The sequence below is a fragment of the Pyrgilauda ruficollis genome, unplaced genomic scaffold, assembly GCF_017590135.1.
Source record: "Pyrgilauda ruficollis isolate IOZ18807 unplaced genomic scaffold, ASM1759013v1 scaffold58, whole genome shotgun sequence".
Lineage (NCBI taxonomy): Eukaryota > Metazoa > Chordata > Aves > Passeriformes > Passeridae > Pyrgilauda > Pyrgilauda ruficollis.
This window is the reverse complement of record NW_024527488.1, coordinates 222,596-245,334: the sequence shown is the minus strand read 5'-3', so window position 1 is coordinate 245,334 and position 22,739 is coordinate 222,596. Positions and strand designations below refer to the sequence as shown.

Sequence of the window (22,739 nt, the reverse complement as noted above, 5' to 3'; positions counted from 1 at the left end):
CTCTAATGATGCACAGCTCTGATCTGATTGTCATGTCAGTAAAATGTTAATTATTCCATGGTATTGCCAGTGGAATTTTCTGCTGAAGACTTCTGGCTATGAGGGCTTTGTGAAACTGCTGCCGTGGTTTTCAGTTCCCTATTTGAGTTAAATCCTCTGGAAGTGGTTATCAGGATGTTCCCAACAGGAATATCTCAAATAAGGCATGTACATGGTTAGGTCCTTTTTTGAAGTTAATACTTATGCTACAAGCAAGTCAAAAAAGTGGAGAAAAAGAGGCTGACCCATTTTCAGGATGTTTCCTTAAAATTTTCAACAGGAATTTTTTAAGTTCAAATGCAGAGCCAAGTACAGCTTTAGATACACAACAGAACATAAAAACATAGAAATAAATATTTAAATGTTTGTTCCAAAGCTTTTGAACAAATTTTCAACCTTTCACTTAAAAAGATACCTAATAATTTTAAAAAAGCAACCTAATCGTTCTGACTACAGCTAGATGATCCTCTAAATAAAAAAAAAAATACTGATTCTAAATTCTTCCAAAATATGTTTTTAGGTTTTGGTTTTATATTATTGTAGGAAATGGAATGTTTCTGTTCATTCTGAATAAACATGGTTTTTAAACATTTGTAGGCCAAAACCCCATACCAATGAGGAAGAGGCATTTCTTTCTCTACAGACTTTATCTCACTAATGAAAATGACAAAAGGCACTGAAAAAGACCAAGGCAAGGACATCCATCTTCCTTCCCTGTTGGAATGGACATGGTAGTTTTGCTCTGCGTGCGGTCGAGCAATCTCTGATGATCCTGATAGTTTGCCTGCTATTTTTGGAATCCTGACAGTCTCCACTGCAATTTCCATAAATTGTTTATTCTTAACTACACTGGATTCCCTCCCTGCTGATTCTCATGTCCTAGATTCTGGAGTTTGAACAGCATTGAACATAACTCAATTTTTTTCTAGTTTGAGGGGAAAGGCAAGCAAGCGTTGGGAGATGTATCTTCCTAGCAGACACATAAAATCAATCATTTCCAAACTGAGTTGTCTTTTGACTAAGAGCAGGTCTCATTATTCAGAAAGTAGATGTAAAACACGTTGTAATAAATAAATCCACAACTCACTTCTGGCATTACTTTTTGCATACAGAGCAAACTGACTGACTTAGAAACGCTGGCTTTGCTAATAGCAACTCTGAGCCATGATCTGGATCACAGGGGAGTGAACAACTCTTACATACAAAGGTAAGTGGGTCTGAGAGAAGTTAAATAAAAAGAAGTGAGTGAACAAACACAAGCACAGAGCTAAATTAGATACAACCTGACTGTTTTGATGGGGGACTCTGCAAAGGAGCAGGCTTCCACAAAGCAGAAATTGTAAGAACAGGCAGAACCATTCACGAGTCCAAAGATGCAGATGCACAGCCTCAGTTCTGACTGATGGCAGATTAAGTGAACCCTTTGCTGTGCAGGGACAATTTTTTCCTGCTCCCAAAGTGCCCTCCCTGATTTCCCATCAAGTGACAGCAAAAGGCTGCAGTGTCCAGGGGACAGCATGTAGGAAACATGCAGCTGTTCAGACCACTACCTGCCCAACCCAGCTGTTCCCTTCTTGTCCGGGCCAACACAGCACTGAGGTCTGCACCCCTCTGGAACAGAAGTGTCTCCCCAGTGTTTTGAACTCAGATTGTTTTACTCTTGGTTTAGTGACGTTTTTCCAGAATTCTAAGTAGTTTAGAATAAGTTACATAGTTAGAATCACATTAAAAATGTACAGTTCTTTTGCATTGATTGTGGGTTATCTGTACTCTTTAACTTTGATCCAATCTGGAATCACAGAAAGACCTTTACAATACAAAAAGGCAAAATATATTTAAAGCATGGAAAAAATACTTTTACTAAACAAAACATTTTGGTTGAAGTTATCAAAATGAAATATCAGAACAAGTCTAAAATTTTCCCCATGTTTTAATTTTTTTAACTAAAGGTACTGGGTTTTTTAGAATTTATTAGTAGTTTGAAATCTGCCCAATAGAGTGAATTTGGTATCACTTCAAATAACATATGAGTCTTCAGTTGATTTAAAGTGTGGCTTAATGTCATTCCTGTGATATGGCAGTGTGTCCTGGTCTGACCAGAGATGGGCCAAAGATACCCAGAAATGTGCATCTTCTTCTGGCAGAGCTGGAGAATGGTTTTGAAGTGACCTGTGAAGAAGTGATCTGCTGTTCTCGCTATGTGTAAAGTAAGATAGTAGGGGAGGAAAAGCTTGTTTAAGGTTCAAAATACTGAAAGGCAGAAAAAAAGTAAGCTGAAGCAGAACTGCATTTCAGATTTATGTGTTTGGAGTAACACTGACTGATGTGTAAAGAAAAGAAACTAAACTCCACAACATGAGAAGAGTGATCTTTTTCTAGCTTGGTAATAGAGGATTCCAGCAGTAACTATAGCCTCACAGCAACTGGAACCAGTTAGCTATTTTTTGCTTTATTTATTTAAAAATAAATTTCCTGGAAGACATCTGGAGATGCGTCATCTCCTCTCAAAAATGTCCTGGGAAAGTGTCATAGACAGCAAAATCTAACATTTACACATGTTGTAAAGCTGAGATGGCTATAGCTTAATAATTCCTTTCTCAATAGAAAGTTCCATTGATTTCTTTTTTTAAACCTAAATACAAAAGTTATTTCTAGGAACAGATTCCTTTTGTTTTTTCCTTTGAAGCAGGGAGGGTGGATATTCAGTGTATGATTCTTTTCTTAAACAGCAGGGTTTCAAAAATTGAAATGGTCCTGGCAGCAGAAGTTACAGAAAGGGAACTGCTTGAAGACCTTTTGGTAGTTATGCGGGGGGGGGGGTATTTTCTTTTTGCTCCAACCCCACATGCAAAGTAGGAAGCACAGAAAGCTGCATAACCAAACCCCTGTGCTCAGAAAGGCACAGTGCCCTTTGGCCTGGAGTGGGGGTTTGACAGAAGTGCCACTACAGAAGTTGGACCTGAATTTATTTCCAGCCCCAGTCAGGGTCTGTGAGTACTAAGCAAGCTCTAGTTTGGAGCAATACTTGGGAAGATAACATAAGAGATTTCTCACATATTTCTCTCTCCAGTCAGGATGAACTCTGGGACACACAATATGCATCCCTCTTCATTCAATGGGAATTTCACCCAGCATGTGCTGGCACCATCCTGTGGTTTGTTTCCTTACAGAAACACACGAGTACATTTGCTCTACGCCCCTTTCATGGTGGTCTCAGAGGAGGTGCTGGGCAGCCAGCCCATATTCCTCAGGGGTTTGCATCCTTTAATCTTCCCTTCTGGGTTTTTGTTTGTCTTTCCATCTTTCTCTCCACATTTTTGTGCTTCTTAAATCCCCAGAGTCTCCTCTTATAACTTTATTTGAGCCTCTGTGCACTCACTCACACAGAGACCCAATCCTGCAGCCACTAAGTCTTGTGAATGGTCTTTAACCATATAGGAAATCTCATGGAATTATATGCTAAAGAGCTACTGACATGATTAAACATTTGTAGGTCAGATTATAATTAGAGTAATAGATCCAGGATCATCAGCAAAATAGACTTCCAAAAAAATCCAGATTTAGTTGAAGAGATTACATGAGCAATGAGGGATCAGGGGTTGAAAATTAAGACAGAGCAGCAAAAACCAAGAACTGTATTATGCAACAAGGAACAGGGAGAAAGTGGAAATCCCGAAGAGAAGAGGCATTTCTCCATTTTGACTAAAGCTACTCAAACAGCAAATTCTCTTTTCCAGACTAAGATACTTTTAAGTTTTGCACTAAGGTATTTTTAAGTTCTGTACCTACACAATTGGTTTCCTGCTATTTTTCACTGCCTTTAGTACAATCAACATCACTGCTAGCCTCTAAGCAGTTTGCCTTTTGGATTTTACCCTGGGCAAAGGGTAGGTTACAATGTTGCAGTAGTTTGGTCATGACAATAGTGGTGATGAAACATCAATACAGTTACTAACACAAGGAAATTACATGATCAACTTTTTGGGCCCAGCCCCATATTGCACTGAGGTCAGCAGGAATTTTTCCATTGATATCAGTGGGTTTCCTATTAGGTTTGCATTATTACTTAGAAGCTCAGCAGCTGAGCTGACTAAATATGCCAGACAGGTTAAGAACATTTGGTTTAAGAATATTTAAGAACGTGTTGCAGAAACAAAAACTGTCTCTTAAACTGTGCTTGTGAATGAACTCTTCGTGTTACCTTTGCTTTCTATAAAGGAACTTCACTATGTAACCTTGTATTACATTGTCACTCCTTGCACGCAGCTGGTCTCTACAGGTAGAGAAGGCAGAACACCAGAGCTGTCAGTGCTCTGACAAAGGAACAGCATTATCTTTTTATCTATGTTCCTACAAAGAGGATGTTAAAAGGGAAGTTATTTTTGGATCACTAATATGTTTGTCTAACTTGATTTCTCTTTTTCCTCCTCAGAAGCGAACATCCACTGGCTCAGCTATATTGCCACTCAATCATGGAGCATCATCATTTTGATCAATGCCTTATGATCCTGAATAGTCCAGTGAGTGCCACATTCCTGTGTACGCTGAAAGAAACTGTTTTACTTTCTATTTTTAGCTTCTGTTCTCCTTATATGTTCTTAAGTGCTCTTTATTCCTTTTTGGGTAAAGAAAGTAAATGCAGCCAACATGGAAATCACAGCTCTGTTGCTGACTGCCACCAAAGCCTTCCAAGTGCTGCCTGATAAGGGAAGCCTCACTAACATCCTTCTGAGTACCTGCTTCCTTGGACCAAAGGAAACAGAAGGCTTTGTGCCATCTTCACGACCTCTTAAGAACCACCAAACAAACCCCAGTCCTTCCTCTCATTTCAAAAACATTCTAGCCTACACATACACAAAGCAGCCCTGCTTGTGTTGACATTCCAAAGTGAAGCCAAACCTAAGTTTAGTAAATATGCAAATAAAACTACATTCTTCTTGCTTGATACTATTAACTAATTCTCAAGACCAGTTATTCAGCATTCACAATCCTTCCAAAGGACTGCTCCTTTTGTGCCATTGGTTGTGGTACTTCTGGCATCCTTTGTATTGTAATGATCCTTTCCTATTCAGGTAGGCAAATATGGAAAAGCAATTGAGGCAAGTTCCATTTCACCTGCTCTGTAGTGCTTTGGTTTAGTAGGGGGTGCTGAGTTCATACTTTTATTTAATAACTTGTTATTTATGCTGCTTCATAAAAGGAAAATATTTTCATTTACTCGAGGTATATGGGAACGTATGGGAATCTGTTATAATTCCTCTGCTTCAGGGAGGGGAAGGATGGAAAGAGAAGCTGTGATACATCCAGTGACAAGTTTAATTTTAATGAATGAAATGTACTTGAAGGCTTTGATGTTGCTCTGCTTGCAGTTTCATTTTGTAATAGTCAGTGATGTTGTTGTTGCTGTGCGGCTTTCTGCCATTTCTCGGGAAGACTGGAAGTTTTATTTTTAAACTGGGGAATCTGCAAGAGGAAGGAGGGTAAAAGAATGACCTCAGATACCAGCAAGCAACTCGTAATGATTTGGTGACTTAGAGACACTTAAGCAAACTGGTGTGCTGTTGCTCATTTTACTGATAGCACTGTTTTTGGCTGTTTTTGTAAAGGGAAATCAGATTCTCAGCAGCCTTTCCATTGAAGAATATAAGGCTACACTGAAAATGATAAAACAAGCTATTCTTGCCACAGACTTGGCACTATACATCAAGTAAGTCAGAAGAAACTTTGGCTGAATAATCACTGCTGGATATTAGCATCATGTCAGCATCCTGCAAAATCTTTTGTTTTAACTTCTTTTTAAGGAGGAGAGGAGAATTTTTTGAACTTCTAAGGAAGAAGCAGTTTAATTGGGAAGATCCCTCACAAAAGGAGCTATTTCTGTAAGTAAAAGCAGAATAATCAAGAAATCAGTTCACATTACTGGGTACCCAATTTCCCATGCCATGTTGCTGTGAACTTCATTAAACCCAGCAGGTCTTTGTGCTCTGGGCCTGTACAAGCTGCCATTGTCACACAGATCACTGAACTCCCTGGGTCTGAACTACTAAGTGTCAACCTGTATAAGAAATTTTGTTAAATAGCATGTGGAGTTACATTTGCTTTAATTTCACTTGTTTTTCTGACTTGATGTTCCTTGAAATTCTATATTCTATTTTACTAGTCACTGGACTTGGTGGCTACATACATTTCATGTATAGTAATTTATCCCTTTCTTTTTGTTTGTTCTGCAGAGCAATGCTGATGACTGCTTGTGACTTATCAGCCATAACCAAACCATGGCCAGTTCAGCAACGGGTATGTGTTGAATTTTTAAAATAGCCTAAATGAAAACTGCATTGAAGTTCGTTTCCTCCACCCAGTCTTTACTGCAAAGGCAGGGGTGGAATGCTGAGCTGGAGTCTCACAATGTGTGTGGGGGGCTAATATGATATATCCTAAGGACAGACAGGAACCACTCTTGTTTGTAGGTAGCAAGCAAACTTTTAGAGCTCTCAATGAGTGAAATCTCTTACAGATTGCTGAGCTTGTGGCTACTGAGTTCTTTGATCAAGGAGATAAAGAGCGGAAGGAACTCAACATAGAACCCACGGTAAGTGGCAGAATCACCTCTTGCCAAATGTCTTTTGGAAACAGCACTTAAAATTTCTCCCACTGACCACACTATAGGACCAGCTCCTTCCCTGGCATCCTAGAAGCCAGTTTTGTTCTATGGTTCCAAAACACCAATAGTGTGTCATTATCTCTGAGCCAGAAGAACAGTGTTATTTCCTTTAAGTCAGTATTACTAAGTGGGCTAGGAAATACATTCCTAAATTGGTACCTATATGCAGCTATCCAAACCCAGTAAGTTTGCCTGGCTGTTTGGGCTCTGTCAATCTAAAGCCAGACTCCTGAGGGAAGTCATGCAGTCCAATTCCCTTCATTGCAACACCTGTAATGATACCCTGCTGTGCTGAGCTTGCTGTGCTGTTTAAGGTGCTGCTTTTTAATTCCAGACTCTTTGGTTTTGGTTGGGTTTTTTATTTAATGCCTTTAAACACAGAGCTTGTTTACTTATTATTTGCAGGATCTAATGAACAGAGAGAAGAAAAACAAAATTCCCAGCATGCAGGTTGGATTCATAGATGCTGTTTGTTTGCAGCTGTATGAGGTATGGTGCCTAAGGAAGAACAGCAAATATCTGAAACCAGAGCCACTCACTGGTAGATACAGATTTACAAGTAGAATAAAAATCAAATTAAAAACTAGGCCCTTAGCTAGAAAATATTTTTTTATTTTGTATTACATATGGTTCATTATTCTATTGAAGAAATTATTATTTTAGTATTTATAATTAGTTGTATATTTGTCTGATTAATATGTTTTGTCACAATTTTTTTTAAACCTAGTTAAAATGCTGTGCTCTGTTCAATTGGTGTTATGTCCTTGGGTTATATCTGGATTATCAAGGAAAATCACAAATCTCATGCTTTGAACTCTAGTGAAAGAATGGTATCCAGCAGTGCATTGATAGAAAATGTTTAAAATTTTTAAAGAATTCAGAATTCATTATACAAAAGGTGATGTACAGGAAATGGACCCAATTTTAACACTTCCCATCCCATTCTTTTCCTTCTCTGTCATCACACACCAAAGCATTACATGAGATAATTCACTGAAATGCTTTTTTGTCCCAGTCACAAACTGTATGAGAAGCTGCTTGGTGAAATACAGTGTGAAAAACAACATAATGATTTCTGGGGTTTTTTAAGCCAGTACAACATTGGAGTGAAAGTCTGTTTATTTGAACTGTACCAAGTATTTTACAGAAACCAAGGTGAGAAAAAGAAAGGAGATGAACAGAAAACTGAATCCTTAGGAACCTTCCAGTGGAAGGAACAGGATGATTACTTGAATTTTTCCCTCTGACACAATTAGCTTTTCTGAAAAGAATGCACATTCACCAGTTCAAAGGAAACAGGGATGCAGAAAGGGAGCTACTAGCTGCTGTCCCTGAAAATCAAGTGCTTCTGTGCTGTAGAAAATGTCAGGAAAATAAAGCAGCCTGTGCATTGAAGCCTCAGAAAACTGTCTCCAGTAGGAGGTAGGTCACTGAAAGAAGAGTGTCTCTGCAAAGATACAGATTGGACAAACAGAAAACTTTACCAGAATGCCTGAGCAGACTTGAATGCCCACAGTTCTAGAGCCTGAACATCTATACTTCTGTTAGGGGTGGGCTTTACCTTTCTATTTATGGAAAGACCAGAAAAACTGGAATTATTTACTCTGAAACATGCACTGCTGCTTATATCTACAGTTACCAAGTGATCCTAGTCCAAATGGTATTCAGCTCTTGTGTTAGCTAACCAGTGCATTTAATGATCTACAAGTCTTCCCCTAAGTTCAGAAATCTGAAAAAAAATCGAGAGCTGTGTTTCATTCTCCATTTTTAAATTAAAAATTGAATGCAATTTGTTTTCAGTGTTCTCAATTTATTTCAGGCCCTAACACACGTGTCAGAGGCCTGCTCCCCTTTGCTGGATGGCTGCAGAAAAAACAGGCAGAAATGGCAAGCCTTGGCTGAGCAGCAAGAGAACCTGATCAATGGAGAAAGCAACCAAGGCAAACGGAACTGACATGCTGATTTCACCACCATAAGCTCAAGTTCACGTAGGAGACACAGTAATAGGGGAGTATTGCATTTTGCTAAACACTGTATGAATTTGGCTTATGTTTTGCCACTGCTGTATTATTTTTTCCACATTTCAAGATTTAGCATGACTGTGTAGATGCCAAGATTATCTGAAGACAATATGTTTCTCTTATCAACATCTGACTGAATTGGAAGAAGACCTGCGGGGTGGTTTTTGCTATCCCAGCCCACAAGAAGGTACTGGTGCAGGCACTGACTGTGCTCTAGAGCCTGTTGCTTTACAGATGTACATAGTTGTTTAGTGATCATGTTGTGGCCAGTATCTGAAAGACTACTGCATTTTGCACCTTTTCTCTCCCTCCTCCCATTTTGCTGTGTTATGTTATAAAAGTATTGAGCCGTCTTGCCTGTTCTCTTTCCAGAGGTTCAGAGGAAAGACTGGGACTCACTGTGGGGAGCCTATTCCAAATAAACTATTGCTAACCTCTCTCAGAAAGCAGAACTGGGCTCTGAGGTGAAAAACCCCAAAATCTGTGCACCCAGTAGAGTTCGGGTTTTTTCCACATTAGATGGATGTCTTAGCAAATGTGTTATTCCAGCTGAAGAAATGTCTAAGACCCCTGTGAATTACTAGGCAATGGGAGTCTCATGAGTTGTGCAGCAGAGGTGTCTGAGCTCTCCATGCCCAATGGGAATTGCTTGAGACCAATGAAAAGTCCCAGCGTAACTGACAGGCTGCCATGGAACAACAGCTCCCATAGAAAGCTGCCAGAAGCACTCAGAGAAATGGAAACAAAACAGGATTGTTTTGTATGCTGGTTTTAACTTGATTTGGAAGTTGATTTTAACATCGTCTAACCAACAGACTGGATCACAGGCAGAAGAGAATGACTGCAAGAGCAAGAGGTGAAAAGCTGAATCAGAATGATGCAGGAAGGGCACACTCCTGGTGGCCATCAATGACTGATTCTTCAGGCCAGTGTTACTAGGAAATGGCTACGACCACTCTGAAGAAAGTTTTATGTTAATATCTTAACATTAGTTAAAAATGATTAATCATAGTGTCTTGAAGAAATAGGAAAAAAATAATACCAAAAGCAAAAATAGCCAAGAGTGTTACAGGGAGTTGTCATTTGTATGTGAGGCATTAATGTTCTGTAAAGTAAGAAATCAATTAACTTGCACTATAAAAAGAGAAATTGCTGTATTATTTAAGTGAAGATAATTAATGAAAATGGTTTTGCATTGGGAAGCAATTAAATAAAATATACACATTGGACAAATCCCAAAAGAGGAATACAAGGAGAATACTATTTCTTAGATGGACAGGATGAGGAGATGAATGCCATCAAGTCTAAAATGCATTAGCAGCACATGCAACTTTGGCTGCACAGAGACACACAAAATATTCCAGTTTTTAAATCTGTAATAATAATTTTTTAGTTAAAATCAGCATTTGGCAAAAGTAGCCCATTTGGCACTGGACTTTGAAGTGTGGGAATTTAATTCTATGACAATAATCCAGGAAATTCTAGTTGGAAACTGCAATAAATTCTTCGTCCCAGGAGATTGTCAAGCCAACTTGTAAGAGCTGGTCTAAAAGGGAAAACTCTCCCTTTTTATCAATTTCTTCATTTAGATAAACTATGCCAGAAGCTAAGAAAAGATGAAGGAAATGTTTCAAAATGTTTGATGATACTGAGTTAGAGTCAATATTTTTTTAAATGTAGAACAAGGTATTCTGACAGTAGCATTTCTGCCACCCTAAATTATTTGTCACTGATGAAGTCCTATCTCAGACTTCTCTAGTGAGCACCAATAATAAATGGTTGCAACTATGAATTTGAAAACATTTTTCTACAGAAGTATTTATCCTCATTCTATCCCAACAAATTAAAAAAATTAAAAAAAAAAAAAAGGAGGGATTGCAACACTCACTAAGAATTTCAGGACTGCTGTTTTGCAGTACTCCATATGGGTATTTCTGTGCATACACAGTGTGCAGGTGACAGCAGCCTGACCCTGCCAACACAACCCCCCAGAAAAAGGTTTTAGGTACTTTTGGATAAATAGAAAACTTTGCTTCAGGATTTGCATAGCCCTTGTATAGTCTTTTCCTTGAGTGCTTGAGATACTGAAATATAATTATTATGCTGATGAGATAAATATTTAATATAAATAGGAATAAAATATATGTATATAAAGGTGTATTCTTGCTATTATGGTTGAGACTAGTAACTCATGGTGACAACACAGCAGATAACTATGATGATATCACAGTGTATTGATGTAACTTTGACATTAATATTCCAATATTTCTTGGGTATATTGTGTGTTCAGCAAAGCTTTATTATAACTAAATTTATAAACGCTATGAAGGAGTGCTGGATTCATACCTTTGACTTGAAAAAAAGGGCATGATGTTACATTTTTTTAAAGGTTCACTTAAAATGAACAGTTATACAGTATGTGCATATATTTAATTATATATCTGTACACATTTATCCCATAGAATCTTTTCCACCATAAATGTTGGAACATACATATAAACATACAGTTCCTAGTAAATAAACATTTAAATATCATAGCACACCTGTATCTGTATGTATTTATACAAAACCAAAGCCTTTAAACTACTGGTTTAAGAACCTTAAAAGCATAGAGTGCTGTATTTCATGAGATTCAGAGCCTTTACAGAGTGTTTTACTCTGCCTGAAGGCAAAATCACAGTGCGTCATGGCTTTGTGAGACTCAATTGCAGAAAGTGCTCCTTCCTTTTATAATGTAGACAGGGGATAATATGGGGAAAAAACCCCAAATCCAACCTGGCTACAGCAGGTTTCCTGCTTCAAGTTCACTGTCTTCAGACTTCAACCTTTTCAAAGCCAGCTGGTGGATTACAGCTATGCAGCTGTCATTAATTTCATCATGAGCTATATCTCATTATTTCAGTCTGCTCTCAAATACATTACATTGTCTAGCTGTAACAATCAGTGTGGCTTACACAAGAAACCAGCTGAAATGGAGTTTATCACTGTCAGTTCAGCCTTAAATCCATTGAAACCATTGTCACATTTGAGATTTAAATCTCTGGGGACAAGAACTTGTCCCACTAATCCTTAATACTTCTCTCAATGAGGACAACTAAGTTAGTATCCTACTTGATCTCAGACACAAACATGATTTCTTTCAAACTCACTCCACAGCACAGTTTAATGCTTGAAGTACACTTTTACTTCTGGATTTGTTCTGAAAAAAATTACTTGTGTTAACACAAAATTACTGATTAATCCTACCTCTTCTAATTCCAACAGTGAAGCTCTTGAGCTGTAGGTACTGTTTCTCTTCCAAGAAATTAGCCACACATGCAATAATAGCTGTAGAAGGCCTAGGTTTTCTATTATACCATACAGTTAAAGAAAGTGGGGAGGAAATAATGTAATGCTGACTTTGGAGATGGTGTGACTTTATAATTAGAAGCAGTTTATAGTTAAGAGCAGATTACTCATATTTTCACTGTGCACATATACAAGTGAGCTACTGATAAAAGAAAACAATTAACTTCACTGATGATTAGCTGATTTCTCCTCAGAAGAGAGAACCAAAGCATCTTTACACACATCACCCCCTGACAATTGTATGCATCTTTTGAATTCCAACCCAATACATTTTACCTGGTAGAGGTATGAACTGACAAATTCAGGGCACTTAATTAATTCATACATAAGGTTTGTCAAAATTACCAGGTAACTGATTTTCCAACCCACTATACAGAAAGATAATGAAGAATCAGGCCTAGGCCCTTAAAATTAGAGGAGTGATTCAGCTGCTGTCCCTTTGAGTCAAGCATAAGAACACAGCAAAGACTTGATATGGAAAAACATTGCCTTGCTTGTAGTAAATTCACATGTTTTTAAAGGTTTTTATAAAGACCTCATATTTCAAGCAAATTTATATAGTAGTATTCATTCAGAGTCTTATCTCTGTGATGCTGCAGGTTTTTTCTTCATGTTAAATTACATGCAGTTTACATTCCATAAGGTATTCAGCTTTATTTCCTAGTTCCCTGCTGTACTTTTTCAGGGGCTTGCACTAATTTAAAACATAAGCTTGAACAGCAGAATAAGTTTGGCCAGAGTATGGTAAATAATGAGGGCTGAGTTTTTTGCTTTGGACTTTGACAGGAAGAAGAAACATCACAGAATCTGTCCTGGTAATTAGTGACACTCACTAAATGCAGCAAATTGTGACAGCAGGATATTTCATCTTGGTCATTGTGAGGTGAATGGAAATTGCATGGGAAAGTTTCTCCTCTACATAAGGAAGGTTGTTTTCATAGAGAAGCTAATATCTGAGTACCAGTGTTTGTAAATGTGTATTTATGTGACAATGCTCTGTAATTGCTGGTTCCCACTGACTCCCACAGCACAAGCTTGGCATGCCAGGGCCTCACGCATGCTCAGATGCCCACCTGAAGTCAATATTGTGATTCCCATTTACCTCAGGGGAGCTGGGTTGTGCTGTATAGAAAGTGAAAGAATGGGTCAAATCCATCTTTTCTTACCTGTAAAGAGGGACCAAGCCCTTATCCTTGGTGACAGCTGCCTCACCTGCTCTTTGCTGGTTCAGCTATTCCCACCGATGCCCAAGGTACCTTACAGATGTAACTGAAGTTAGAATTTGAGTCCTCTTTGTATTCACATGGCAGACACCTGCATGTGTCTCTTAAAGAATGTAGTTTGAAATGCACTGTAAATAGTTTTAACATACATTCCTATTATAGTTTAATAAAAACCTTAATCACAGTCACTAGTCACTGAGTTTGTCCATTTGTATTCTTCTATCTTTTAAAAATACCTGAACAAATATATAGTTTCTGTGCACAGTATTTTTGTACTAGGTTAAGGGGTTTCTCTGTATATTATGTTTTTGCCTTTAAGCAGTATTAAAGTCTTCTGAATATCATGTGTTCTGTCTTGCTTCTGTCGTATGACTTCTTAGAATAAAGCTAGTTACATTACTTAAGAGAATCATTAGCCCTACTTACCATACAGCTGCTAGAGAACATAAGGGTCAGCTTATTTTCTTTGGTCAGACTGGTGCTTATTACTTATTTCTTCATTCTTCTCTTTGTACAGTTTTCATGCTTTTTGAAATAAAAAGGATGATGTAAAAGTTTACTGTTTGTTATAATTAATATTATTGAGGTGTAATTTTTAATGCCTGATTCAAATAATTTGCTTCTGTAAATTTGTATTTCATAGTAACTTTTCTAGGTCCTAGAAATCCTGAAGAGAAAAATATCTATTAATATCAAGATACTTCTGAGTACTACTGAGATCAGCCAGGAGTAAAGTAGTTCTTGTTTCAAAACCACAAAAAATAACTCAGTGCCACTGACCACTAGAGAGCACTGGAGCTGCACCTCCTGAGAGCTGTCAGAAACCAGTTCATTTCTGACAGAAAGCAGAACCAGTAAATACAAGGGTTACACAGATGTATCCTCATCCTCTGCCGCCATAGATCAGTTCCTGGGGGATATCAATTGCAAGAGACATAGAAATAGTCAGCCCAGTGACTTCAACCAAAACCATGGGAAAAAAAAATTTTCAACAACCAAAGACTCATCTTGCCCAAACTGCTGATCCTAGAAGTAATTCTGGACCAGTGGGCTTCTTGGCAATTTCTCTTCTTTGCCTATTAGCTCCTTCACAGCAACACTTCTGGTTTGACTTTTTTTAGCTCTAGGCAAAACCAAGAAGTATGTACACCCCTGACAAACAGCAGGCTCATTCAAGAAGTTATGAAGGGCCAGATTTAGCTCAGCACAAAACACAAGCACTGTTTGCTTGAACCAACTGCATTTATGAGTGCAACTGCACAAGTGCCCGTGCATATCTGCAAACACCAGGTCACCATTTGCTGCTGGGACTACAATCTTTCCATCCCCTCACCAGCCCAGTCATGCTGCTGCTCAGCCTTTCTGGCCTGCTGGAGGTTTGAATTCCCTTCTGAGAAGTGGCAGTGTTTGCAGCAGGAGCACTGGGATCCATTTCTTACCCAGCCCTGGAAAGAACACGACCTTGAGCGAGGGCATTTTTATTGAAGAGGTGAACGAACATCACACAGGGTCTGTCTCTTCTTGTACAGGTCTGATGCCTCATTAACAAATGGAAAAGACAAAAGCTCTTTCCTCCAGCCACATTTTTAGCAGCAGTGGTGACAGTTATTGCATTTCACATTCCCATGAAACCTCACCCTTTAAGATTTTTAGAAAAAAATCTCACATGAGTGAGTTTGTTCCGATAGTAAGCTTTAGGGACAGACTTATGGAATCTGACAGTCACTGAGTTTTAGAACAGTAGCATTTCTTAACACACACACAGAACTTTAGAACCACTTCAGCTGAAAAATACCGCAGTTCATAATGGCTCTGAAATGGCTGAAAAAACTACAGTTTACAGAGTTTTCTCTTGTTTAACACCATCAAATTCTAGGAGTAAATCCACGGTTGAATCATACCAATAGTTTACACATGATACATTTGCATATAAGCATTCAGGATGCTTTTATTGTAGTAGTTAATTAAGTCACTGGCAATTTATTTTATGATATATAGAGCTTCTTAATGAAAGGAAAGGTCATTTTAGAGATAAACAGAGGGGTTAATTCGATCAAGGTCACATGGAAAATCCATTTCTGAGCTGGAAAGGGCACCAGAACCTCGGTGTCTGTTCTGCTTTTACGTGAGACACATGATGCCCAAACTAAGAAAGGAATTTTAATCTGAAACCATCTTTTCCTTTTGCAAATACAAATATTTAAACATCTTAGCCATACAGGGTGCTCTCTTGCTATAATGCTGCACTTCAGAAGAACTCTGAAGTTCACTATTTTAAATATTAAATTAGATTCAAGCCACTAATCCAGATAATCACAAAAAACTTTTGTGGGGTTTGGAGCCATATTATAACCAAGAGAAAAAGTCCACAATAAGCAAAACAGTTGTGTCAAAATGAGCTAAAAGTGCAGTTCAGATTTTGGAGAAACTGAAATGACTGATGCAGACTTTCAATACTGTACATTTTTAGCTCACTGGACTATAACTTGACCCCACTCTATGATCACATTTCATATTCTAAACAAAAAGAAATTGGGGAATGAAGGAATATTCAAGTATAAATTTAAATACCCTTAGAAAAGCCTGACAAAAAGCCCCACAGGACAAATGGCATATCAGTCTCTGTGTGGCAAGTGTCAAATGGCACTAATGCCATTCATTTAACCTTTTCTGGAAAAGCACACTTACTTTTATTGGCAATTGTTCACTGTCACCCTTTTTTGATTGAAACAAGACCAGATTTTATTATTCTATGTGATCCTAGGATTCATTTTAGCATATAGAAACTGACAAAATAAATACCAGGGTTGTTACTGTTTTCATTCTAAATTTTGCTTCCAGATTTTTTTCAACCTGGATCTTATTAGCTCCTGCACTTCAGTTTTCTCCAATAAAAAACTCTCAAAAATGCAGCACTTTATGGATCAGAGCCATTACACAGGAATTAGAAAGCAGTGTATACACACAGTTATGAGCAAGCTTTAAAACACACAGCCCACTGCTAACTAATTACACAAATGGATCTATACTCACTGGAAATTTCTAGGCAATCCTCAAATGCTGAATTTTCTTGCTGAACAGATTTCACATTAGCAGCATCCAGGAGATTCTCCTCCAACAAAAGTAAAAGCAGAAATTCAGCAAACAGGCAGCTGCAGTAGGACAACATCTAGCTCAAGCAGGATCTAATCCTGCTGCAATGCAACACCCAATTGCAACAGGTACTTTGAAATTATTTATCCAAGACATGGCATTAGTTAGGCTCCATCAAGCTCCTGGTTGCTAGGCCACCCACTGTTAGGCTTAAATTGGCTTTACTGGCATACAACTGTCTATTTACCACATTGATACAGAATTGAGTATTGTGGTTCAAATGCTTAGTGAAACTTCCCAGTAAAGGATCCATCTTTGCAACCCACCCCAAGACATAATGAAGAATCACTCAGTAGAAAACACCCATAAGTACTGCACAATCTGCATGGTTTTATCAGGGATTAATCTCTTATTATAGAAATCAATATTTTCATTAGTATATTATGTTTATGCTGGCACCAAGCCTTAACCAACCCAACAGTTCTACTGTTCTGGCTAATTTTAGTCAGAAGAACTTGAATACAAGCCACAAAACAATAAACAGGGGAGATGAATACAACCCTCTGCAAAAGCCTTTTTGTCACCCCGATCTTTGGAACTTCACTGGAAATTGCCATCACAACACACCTTGCTACAATGATCATCGATTGGCAGGATGAGGTTGGCATAACCATATAAGTTAATAATTTATTGCCATCCACCTCATCTAAAGATCAAACTTCAAAGTCAGTAGGATTGTCCATTTTCAGTGTTCTGAAGCTGGCACGTTGGAGAAAGGCACGAAGCCAAGAACACACCCTTAGCTTTCAAAACTGTCATGAAAAAAGCAATACTAAAAAACAAGATTTCAATGCACCATCAAAGAAAAATCTGTAGTTCTGAAAACCACACAAGGAAGAAGGAGACAGAAAAAGCAAAAAGGTTGTGGAATATTCCAACTAAGGAAATCTACAAAACCGATTTTAATTGTGATTTTAGAAGGAGAACCAGCTACTATAGGAGGACAAAAGAACTCTAAATGCAGTCTAGATTGTGTGATTCTAGTACATGTGAAAAACCAAAGTCATATTTTGTCATACTGAGCAACTCACATTATTTTAGACTTCGATTTTCTACTAAATACAGCAGAAGCTGCACTACAACCACTGCCAGAAGACTGTGAAGAGAGTTACCAGTTTTGTTATGTAACAGCTTGGATGAACTCTAACTCAACACTGGGTGTTTATGTGTATAAACTACACAGATCACGTAAGACTGCCAGTGATAACTAAAAGGTCAAGATACCCACCAGTGCAATAAAAACAGATAATCTGACTCTTAGACTAAAGTCTGCTCATCTTCTGAGCTGGCAGACGGGCATGCATTATTGGCACAGCACAGGGCATGAGCTAAAACATTTTTTGAGCTATTCAGGTGATCAAAAACTGCATGAAACTGGGGGCGGGGGGGGGAACCTCCGTGTGAAAACTATGCACAAAAACCTAAAGGTTGTTGTGAAAGGCACATTTCAATGGGAGGTACTTCCCTCCTCACCCTCAGGAGTAAACAGCCTGATCACCTTCCATCTGGCTGCTTTCTTCACTGAATGTGTTATAATGAAGAAAATTTGTAGATGCTGCTGAGAATTTAAACTACATATACAAAACAACTGATCACACGAATAGAGACTACCATCCCAATTTCCACAGCTCAATGTTAGACAGGCAGCAAGAGGAGTTTTCAGAAACAACCTGCAGACATTCAGTAAATCCTCTGGCCCATGCTTGTTGTGCTGAGCAGAACAGGCCCCAAACAAATTATAATGGACAAAGTAGAGACTTGTGTTTGTTTTGTTAGGTAAATAATATCACCTCCAATTGTCTGAAGACACTCCAACAATCTTGAAGATGCAACTGAGATAGAAAATGTCAAGCAATGCTGTTAGTTTAATTATTACTTTCACTAGACACTGGATTTTTACCCCACATTGTAGATAGAATGAATGGATTAGCAATTCTTAATTGAGATGAGCAATAAAGATTCTGCCATGATCTGGGGGCAATAAGACAGATTCAGCAAGCAGTGTGGTCAGGACTGGGAATTTGATTAAATAACAGGGAACTTCTCCTTGGAGAGGTCAGCGTATCGGTTGAGCTTTACTCAGCCTCGTCATCCAGTGAATTGCCTTCAAGATATGGCAGCACATAAATTCCCTGTGCAAAGACTCGGCCCTGCAGAGCAGCCCTCCTGCAGGCACAGCCATGGCCTTCGACGGCACTTGGAAAGTTGACAGAAATGAGAACTATGAGAAGTTCATGGAAGCAATGGGTAAGGCTCATCTTTCCAATCCCTTCTGCAGGAAAAATATCACTCCAGCTGAATACAAACCCAAACTGTCTGAGAACTACCTTCGGGCCATCCTGGCCTTTCACTCTTGGCTGCTCTGCCCCTGCATCTATTTTCAAAATATCCTGAGGCAGGGCAAGAAGATGCTGAGAAATGTTCTGATTTTAATTACTCTGCGTTAATCTTAAGCATTTTAAGTAATTCCAAATTTATTTCAGCAGAAAAAAAGAATATCTAAGTCTAGATTTGAGGAAAAGGCTCAGACAACTTGAATGGATAAACTTTAAACTGAATTCTATAACTGAACTATTATTTTGACAACATCAAACCAGTTTAAAAATTCAGCAGGGAAGAAATCATCATTCTTCAATTTCAGAGAAACACTTAATTCAAGTAATTCTAACATCCTGATATTTACTTGAAGTTTGTACAAAGTGTGCATTATATGGACATAAATCTAACTACTGCAGTTAAGACAGCAATTTGTACTGTATGTGTACTAGTGAACATGGCCTTGATGAAACCTGAAGGACAAATATTTGGGTCAGAATGCTGGAATAAACTCACTTGGCCACATAGATTGATTAAATTGATTTAAAAAAGACAAATATGATGCTCCAGCAGAGATTTGGGGGGTGTTTTCTGACTAATGTTAACTGATTTGTTTAGGTGTTGGCATAATGAAAAGAAAACTGGGAGCCCATGATAATCTGAAGCTCACCATCCAACAAAATGGGGACAAATTTAATGTCAAAGAAGCCAGCAACTTCCGAAACATAGAGCTTGAATTTACTCTGGGAGCCAACTTTGAGTACAGCCTGGCTGATGGGACTGAACTTTCTGTAAGAGTCTTCCTACACAGTTCAATATTTACTACATGATAATGACTTTATAACCTGTAGTTTCAAGATAAACAATTTGTCTTCCTAATTTTTAATTTAAATTCTCCTTCTGAATTACATTACATTTTCCTGAACCTAACTGTTCAGGAATGCTTGCAGCTTATACACCAAAGCACAAGGGAGTCTTTAGTGTTAAAGGTTCAACACTGTACCATGGATGTCAGGGTTCCAGAGAGCCCAAAAAGCAAAGCAAGTAGCAATTTTCACAAGATGAAATCCAGGTGATTTGCAATTTTACTTCTAATACTCAAGTCCACCACCTAGAGCGCAGAGTGAGTATTTGTAAGAAATTACAAATCTCTCTTGATACAATTATTTAAAATAAGGTGTGCTGACCAGTAAAATACACCTAGGTTGGCTATTATGCATTTAAATTTAAAAGCCAATGGTTTTATTAAAATTTCATTTTTACAGCCTTTCTAAAAAGCATTATTACACTGTTTTAATCTTTTTTCTCTTTTAAGTATTCTACAGCCTTTAAACCAAATCAGTGCCATAACTATTGCAAAACATTTGGGTTTTTTTCCCATCATAGGGTGCTTGGACCCTGGAAGGAAATAAACTTGTGGGCACATTTACCAGAAAAGACAATGGAAAAGTACTTAAAGCAACCAGAGAAATCGTGGGTGATGAGCTCGTTCAGGTGAGTTAAGACATTTACACACAAGTTTGCAACAGAATCAACAGAAAAGTTTTAAAAGCTTTTCTAAAAGTAGAAAATATTTTCTTCAAGCCAAATAACTTCATTTATCTATAGTTAAAATTCTCAGTTGCCTATAAAGAATTTAAAACTCTCCAAACCACGTTTGGGAAATGAAACTGCAATTCCAGCCACTGATTTTTCCTTCTTAATTTTTAACAGACCTACGTATATGAAGGAGTTGAGTCCAAGAGATTCTTCAAAAGGGGCTAAGCACTTCACACAGAAACTGCACCGCAATGAAGGAACAATAAAATATCATTTTCTATTCATCCTGAGTTGTTTACCTTTCCATCCCCTCACAACACCTCCCTACAGCTACCTAGCCCTGCTGAAAACATGGGCTAGTTCTTTATGTTACTGGTTTGCCTTGAATGAACAAATTCCCATTACCAACCACTAAAATCTCTTTTGTACCTAGTCCTACTGAAGGGTCACAAAGGCTGCAGAAACTATTTTGCACAAGTAGAACTTCAGTATTTTTTGCACAAGCTCTCAAATGGAAACTTAGTTTCCTTAAAAAAGGTACTTCTACTGAGAAACAGTTTCTCTGAGTATTTAATATTGTGCAAAATTATGGGAAAATCAAAAATAAAGGAGATAATAGAGATGGGGATGAGATTTAAAAGAGAAGTACTGTCCCTGGTTTGCCCCAAATCTCTTCATCTACTACACATGCTCAACCAATTCCTGCTATACAAAGACAAATCCATCCTTATTTCTATTGACCGAACTTACAAAGGAAAACTACCCGTAAGTGCTTGTTTAAGAAAAGTAAGCTCTGTTCAGAAGCACCTGCTTGCAATCTGCCTTATCTCTTAATAAAATCTCTTGATATCTCCTAATACTGAGTCTAAGAAGGGGTCATAGCTGCCAAGAGAAAGGTTTTGTTTCACACACTCCTGGGCATCTGGTCACTCTTCGGGACACAAAAATGATAGCCCTGGTTTCAGTGTGGAGTGAACTGGAAGAACTGAGGGTGGCACATCCCAGCTGTGAGTGTGGCATCAGGTCGTGCCACTTCATTTATTTCTATTTACTACTGCAGCTGTGTGTAGTGCATGTAAAGATAGAATACACTATCTACATTAATTTCTCCACATTTGTTCCCTGCACAAGCTCCAACTAACCTTAAGGAGAGGAGTGTGTCTTAAAACAATTTTAATTTTCCCAAACTTCTTCACAAGAGGATTCCCAAAAGGTCTCCTAGTTTTTCTCAGGGCATCATCTGCTCTCCATGAAACCGCACCGGGACGAGTTCGTCAGTGTTTATTTCCACACAAGCCCCGGCGCAGGTGGCAGGACAAGACCAACACGGTGCGACAGGACTGACCGCCTGCTCCTCCCCAGTGTCCGCATCTCACCTGGCAGGGAGCAGCAGCCAGCAGCGCTCAGGAAGGAATGTCAGTCACCAGCGCTGGGGAATCCACAACAAGCATCACTTATCCCCAAAACACAGGGACAAGCAGAAATATTGTCGGTGTCCAGCGTCTTTACCTCAAGAGCCCGCCCTACGGGACGGTGCCTGAGGCAGGAGGGCCGGGGCTGTGCCTATGGCAGGGATTTCGGGGCTCCCGCCGAGGCGGAGACGGGGAGGAGGCGCGTGAGGCGGGAATGGTGGAGCTGCGCCTGAGGCGGGAACGGCGGGGCTTTCCTGAAGCGGGCATTGCGGGGTCCTACCTGAGGCGGGAATGGTGGGGGCTTTGGCTGAGGCTGGAATGTCGGGGTGGTGCCTGAAGAGGGGATCGCAGGGCTTTGGCTGAGGCGGAGCGGTGCCTGAGGCGGGAATTGTGGAGCTTGCCGGAGGCGGGGGGGCCCGGGCGGTGCCTGAGGCGGGGATTGTGGGACTTTCCTGAGGCGGGAATGGTGGAGCTGTGCCTGAGGAGGGGATTGCAGGGCTTTCCTCAGGCAGGAATGGCGGGGCTTTGGCTGAGGCGGGAATGGTGGAGCCTTGCCTGAGGCGGAGATTGCATTCCCTGAGGTGGGAATGGCGGGGCGGGGCCTGAGGCGGGAGGGGCGGGGCCGCAGCGCGTGATCCCGGGGGCGTGGCCGTGGTACGTGCGTTCCGTTCTCATTGGTGCCGCACCCGGAAGAGCCGCTGGCGCCTGCGCGGTGGGGCCGCCCCCTGCATTCCCTTTCCGCAGAGGAGATGGAGGCGGCGGCGCGGCGGCGGCCGCGGGAGCCGGAACGGGAGCGGGAGCGGGAGCAGGAGCAGGAGCAGGACGATGGTGGGCGGGTGATGTCACGATCCCTGTCGGGACAGTCCTACTGGCTGGACCTGTGGCTTTTTATCCTCTTCGATCTGGCGCTTTTCCTGTTCATCTACTTGCTGCCCTGAGGGCGCGGCCCAGGTGAGGAGCGGCGTTCGGGGGCGGGCGGGCCGTCGGTCTGTCCGTCTGTCGGTCGGTCAGCCCGACGGACTGTGCC

At 39.7% G+C, this 22,739-nt stretch overlaps 2 protein-coding genes across 11 annotated transcripts in view; both read left to right on the top strand.

Moving 5' to 3' along the window:
• The window catches only part of PDE5A (phosphodiesterase 5A), a 105,720-nt gene extending 91,878 nt beyond the window's left edge, over positions 1-13,842 (top strand). For all 10 annotated transcript variants that reach the window (XM_041482268.1, XM_041482269.1, XM_041482267.1 and 7 more), the window contains 8 exons: positions 1,152-1,246; positions 4,472-4,559; positions 5,646-5,746; positions 5,841-5,918; positions 6,270-6,333; positions 6,554-6,628; positions 7,106-7,189; positions 8,520-13,842. In XM_041482268.1, the coding sequence (XP_041338202.1) occupies positions 1,152-1,246; positions 4,472-4,559; positions 5,646-5,746; positions 5,841-5,918; positions 6,270-6,333; positions 6,554-6,628; positions 7,106-7,189; positions 8,520-8,654 (720 nt within the window). In that variant the 3' untranslated portion in view covers positions 8,655-13,842. The remainder of the gene's footprint in view (positions 1-1,151; positions 1,247-4,471; positions 4,560-5,645; positions 5,747-5,840; positions 5,919-6,269; positions 6,334-6,553; positions 6,629-7,105; positions 7,190-8,519) is intronic.
• A 4,783-nt stretch (positions 13,843-18,625) lies between these two features.
• Positions 18,626-20,525, top strand: FABP2 (fatty acid binding protein 2). The gene is made up of 4 exons (XM_041482332.1): positions 18,626-18,692; positions 19,380-19,552; positions 20,148-20,255; positions 20,475-20,525. The coding sequence occupies exons 1-4, from the start codon at positions 18,626-18,628 to the stop codon at positions 20,523-20,525; spliced, it is 399 nt and encodes a 132-aa protein (XP_041338266.1).
• The last annotated feature ends 2,214 nt before the right edge of the window (positions 20,526-22,739 follow it).

Bases quoted from the DNA above. Each gene is read 5' to 3' on its own strand.
- FABP2 (XM_041482332.1), top strand. From the start codon at position 18,626: ATGGCCTTCGACGGCACTTGGAAAGTTGACAGAAATGAGAACTATGAG. The intron at 19,553-20,147 runs GTAAGAGTCTTC...TTCCCATCATAG, and splicing joins CTGATGGGACTGAACTTTCT to GGTGCTTGGACCCTGGAAGG. The intron at 20,256-20,474 runs GTGAGTTAAGAC...AATTTTTAACAG, and splicing joins TGGGTGATGAGCTCGTTCAG to ACCTACGTATATGAAGGAGT.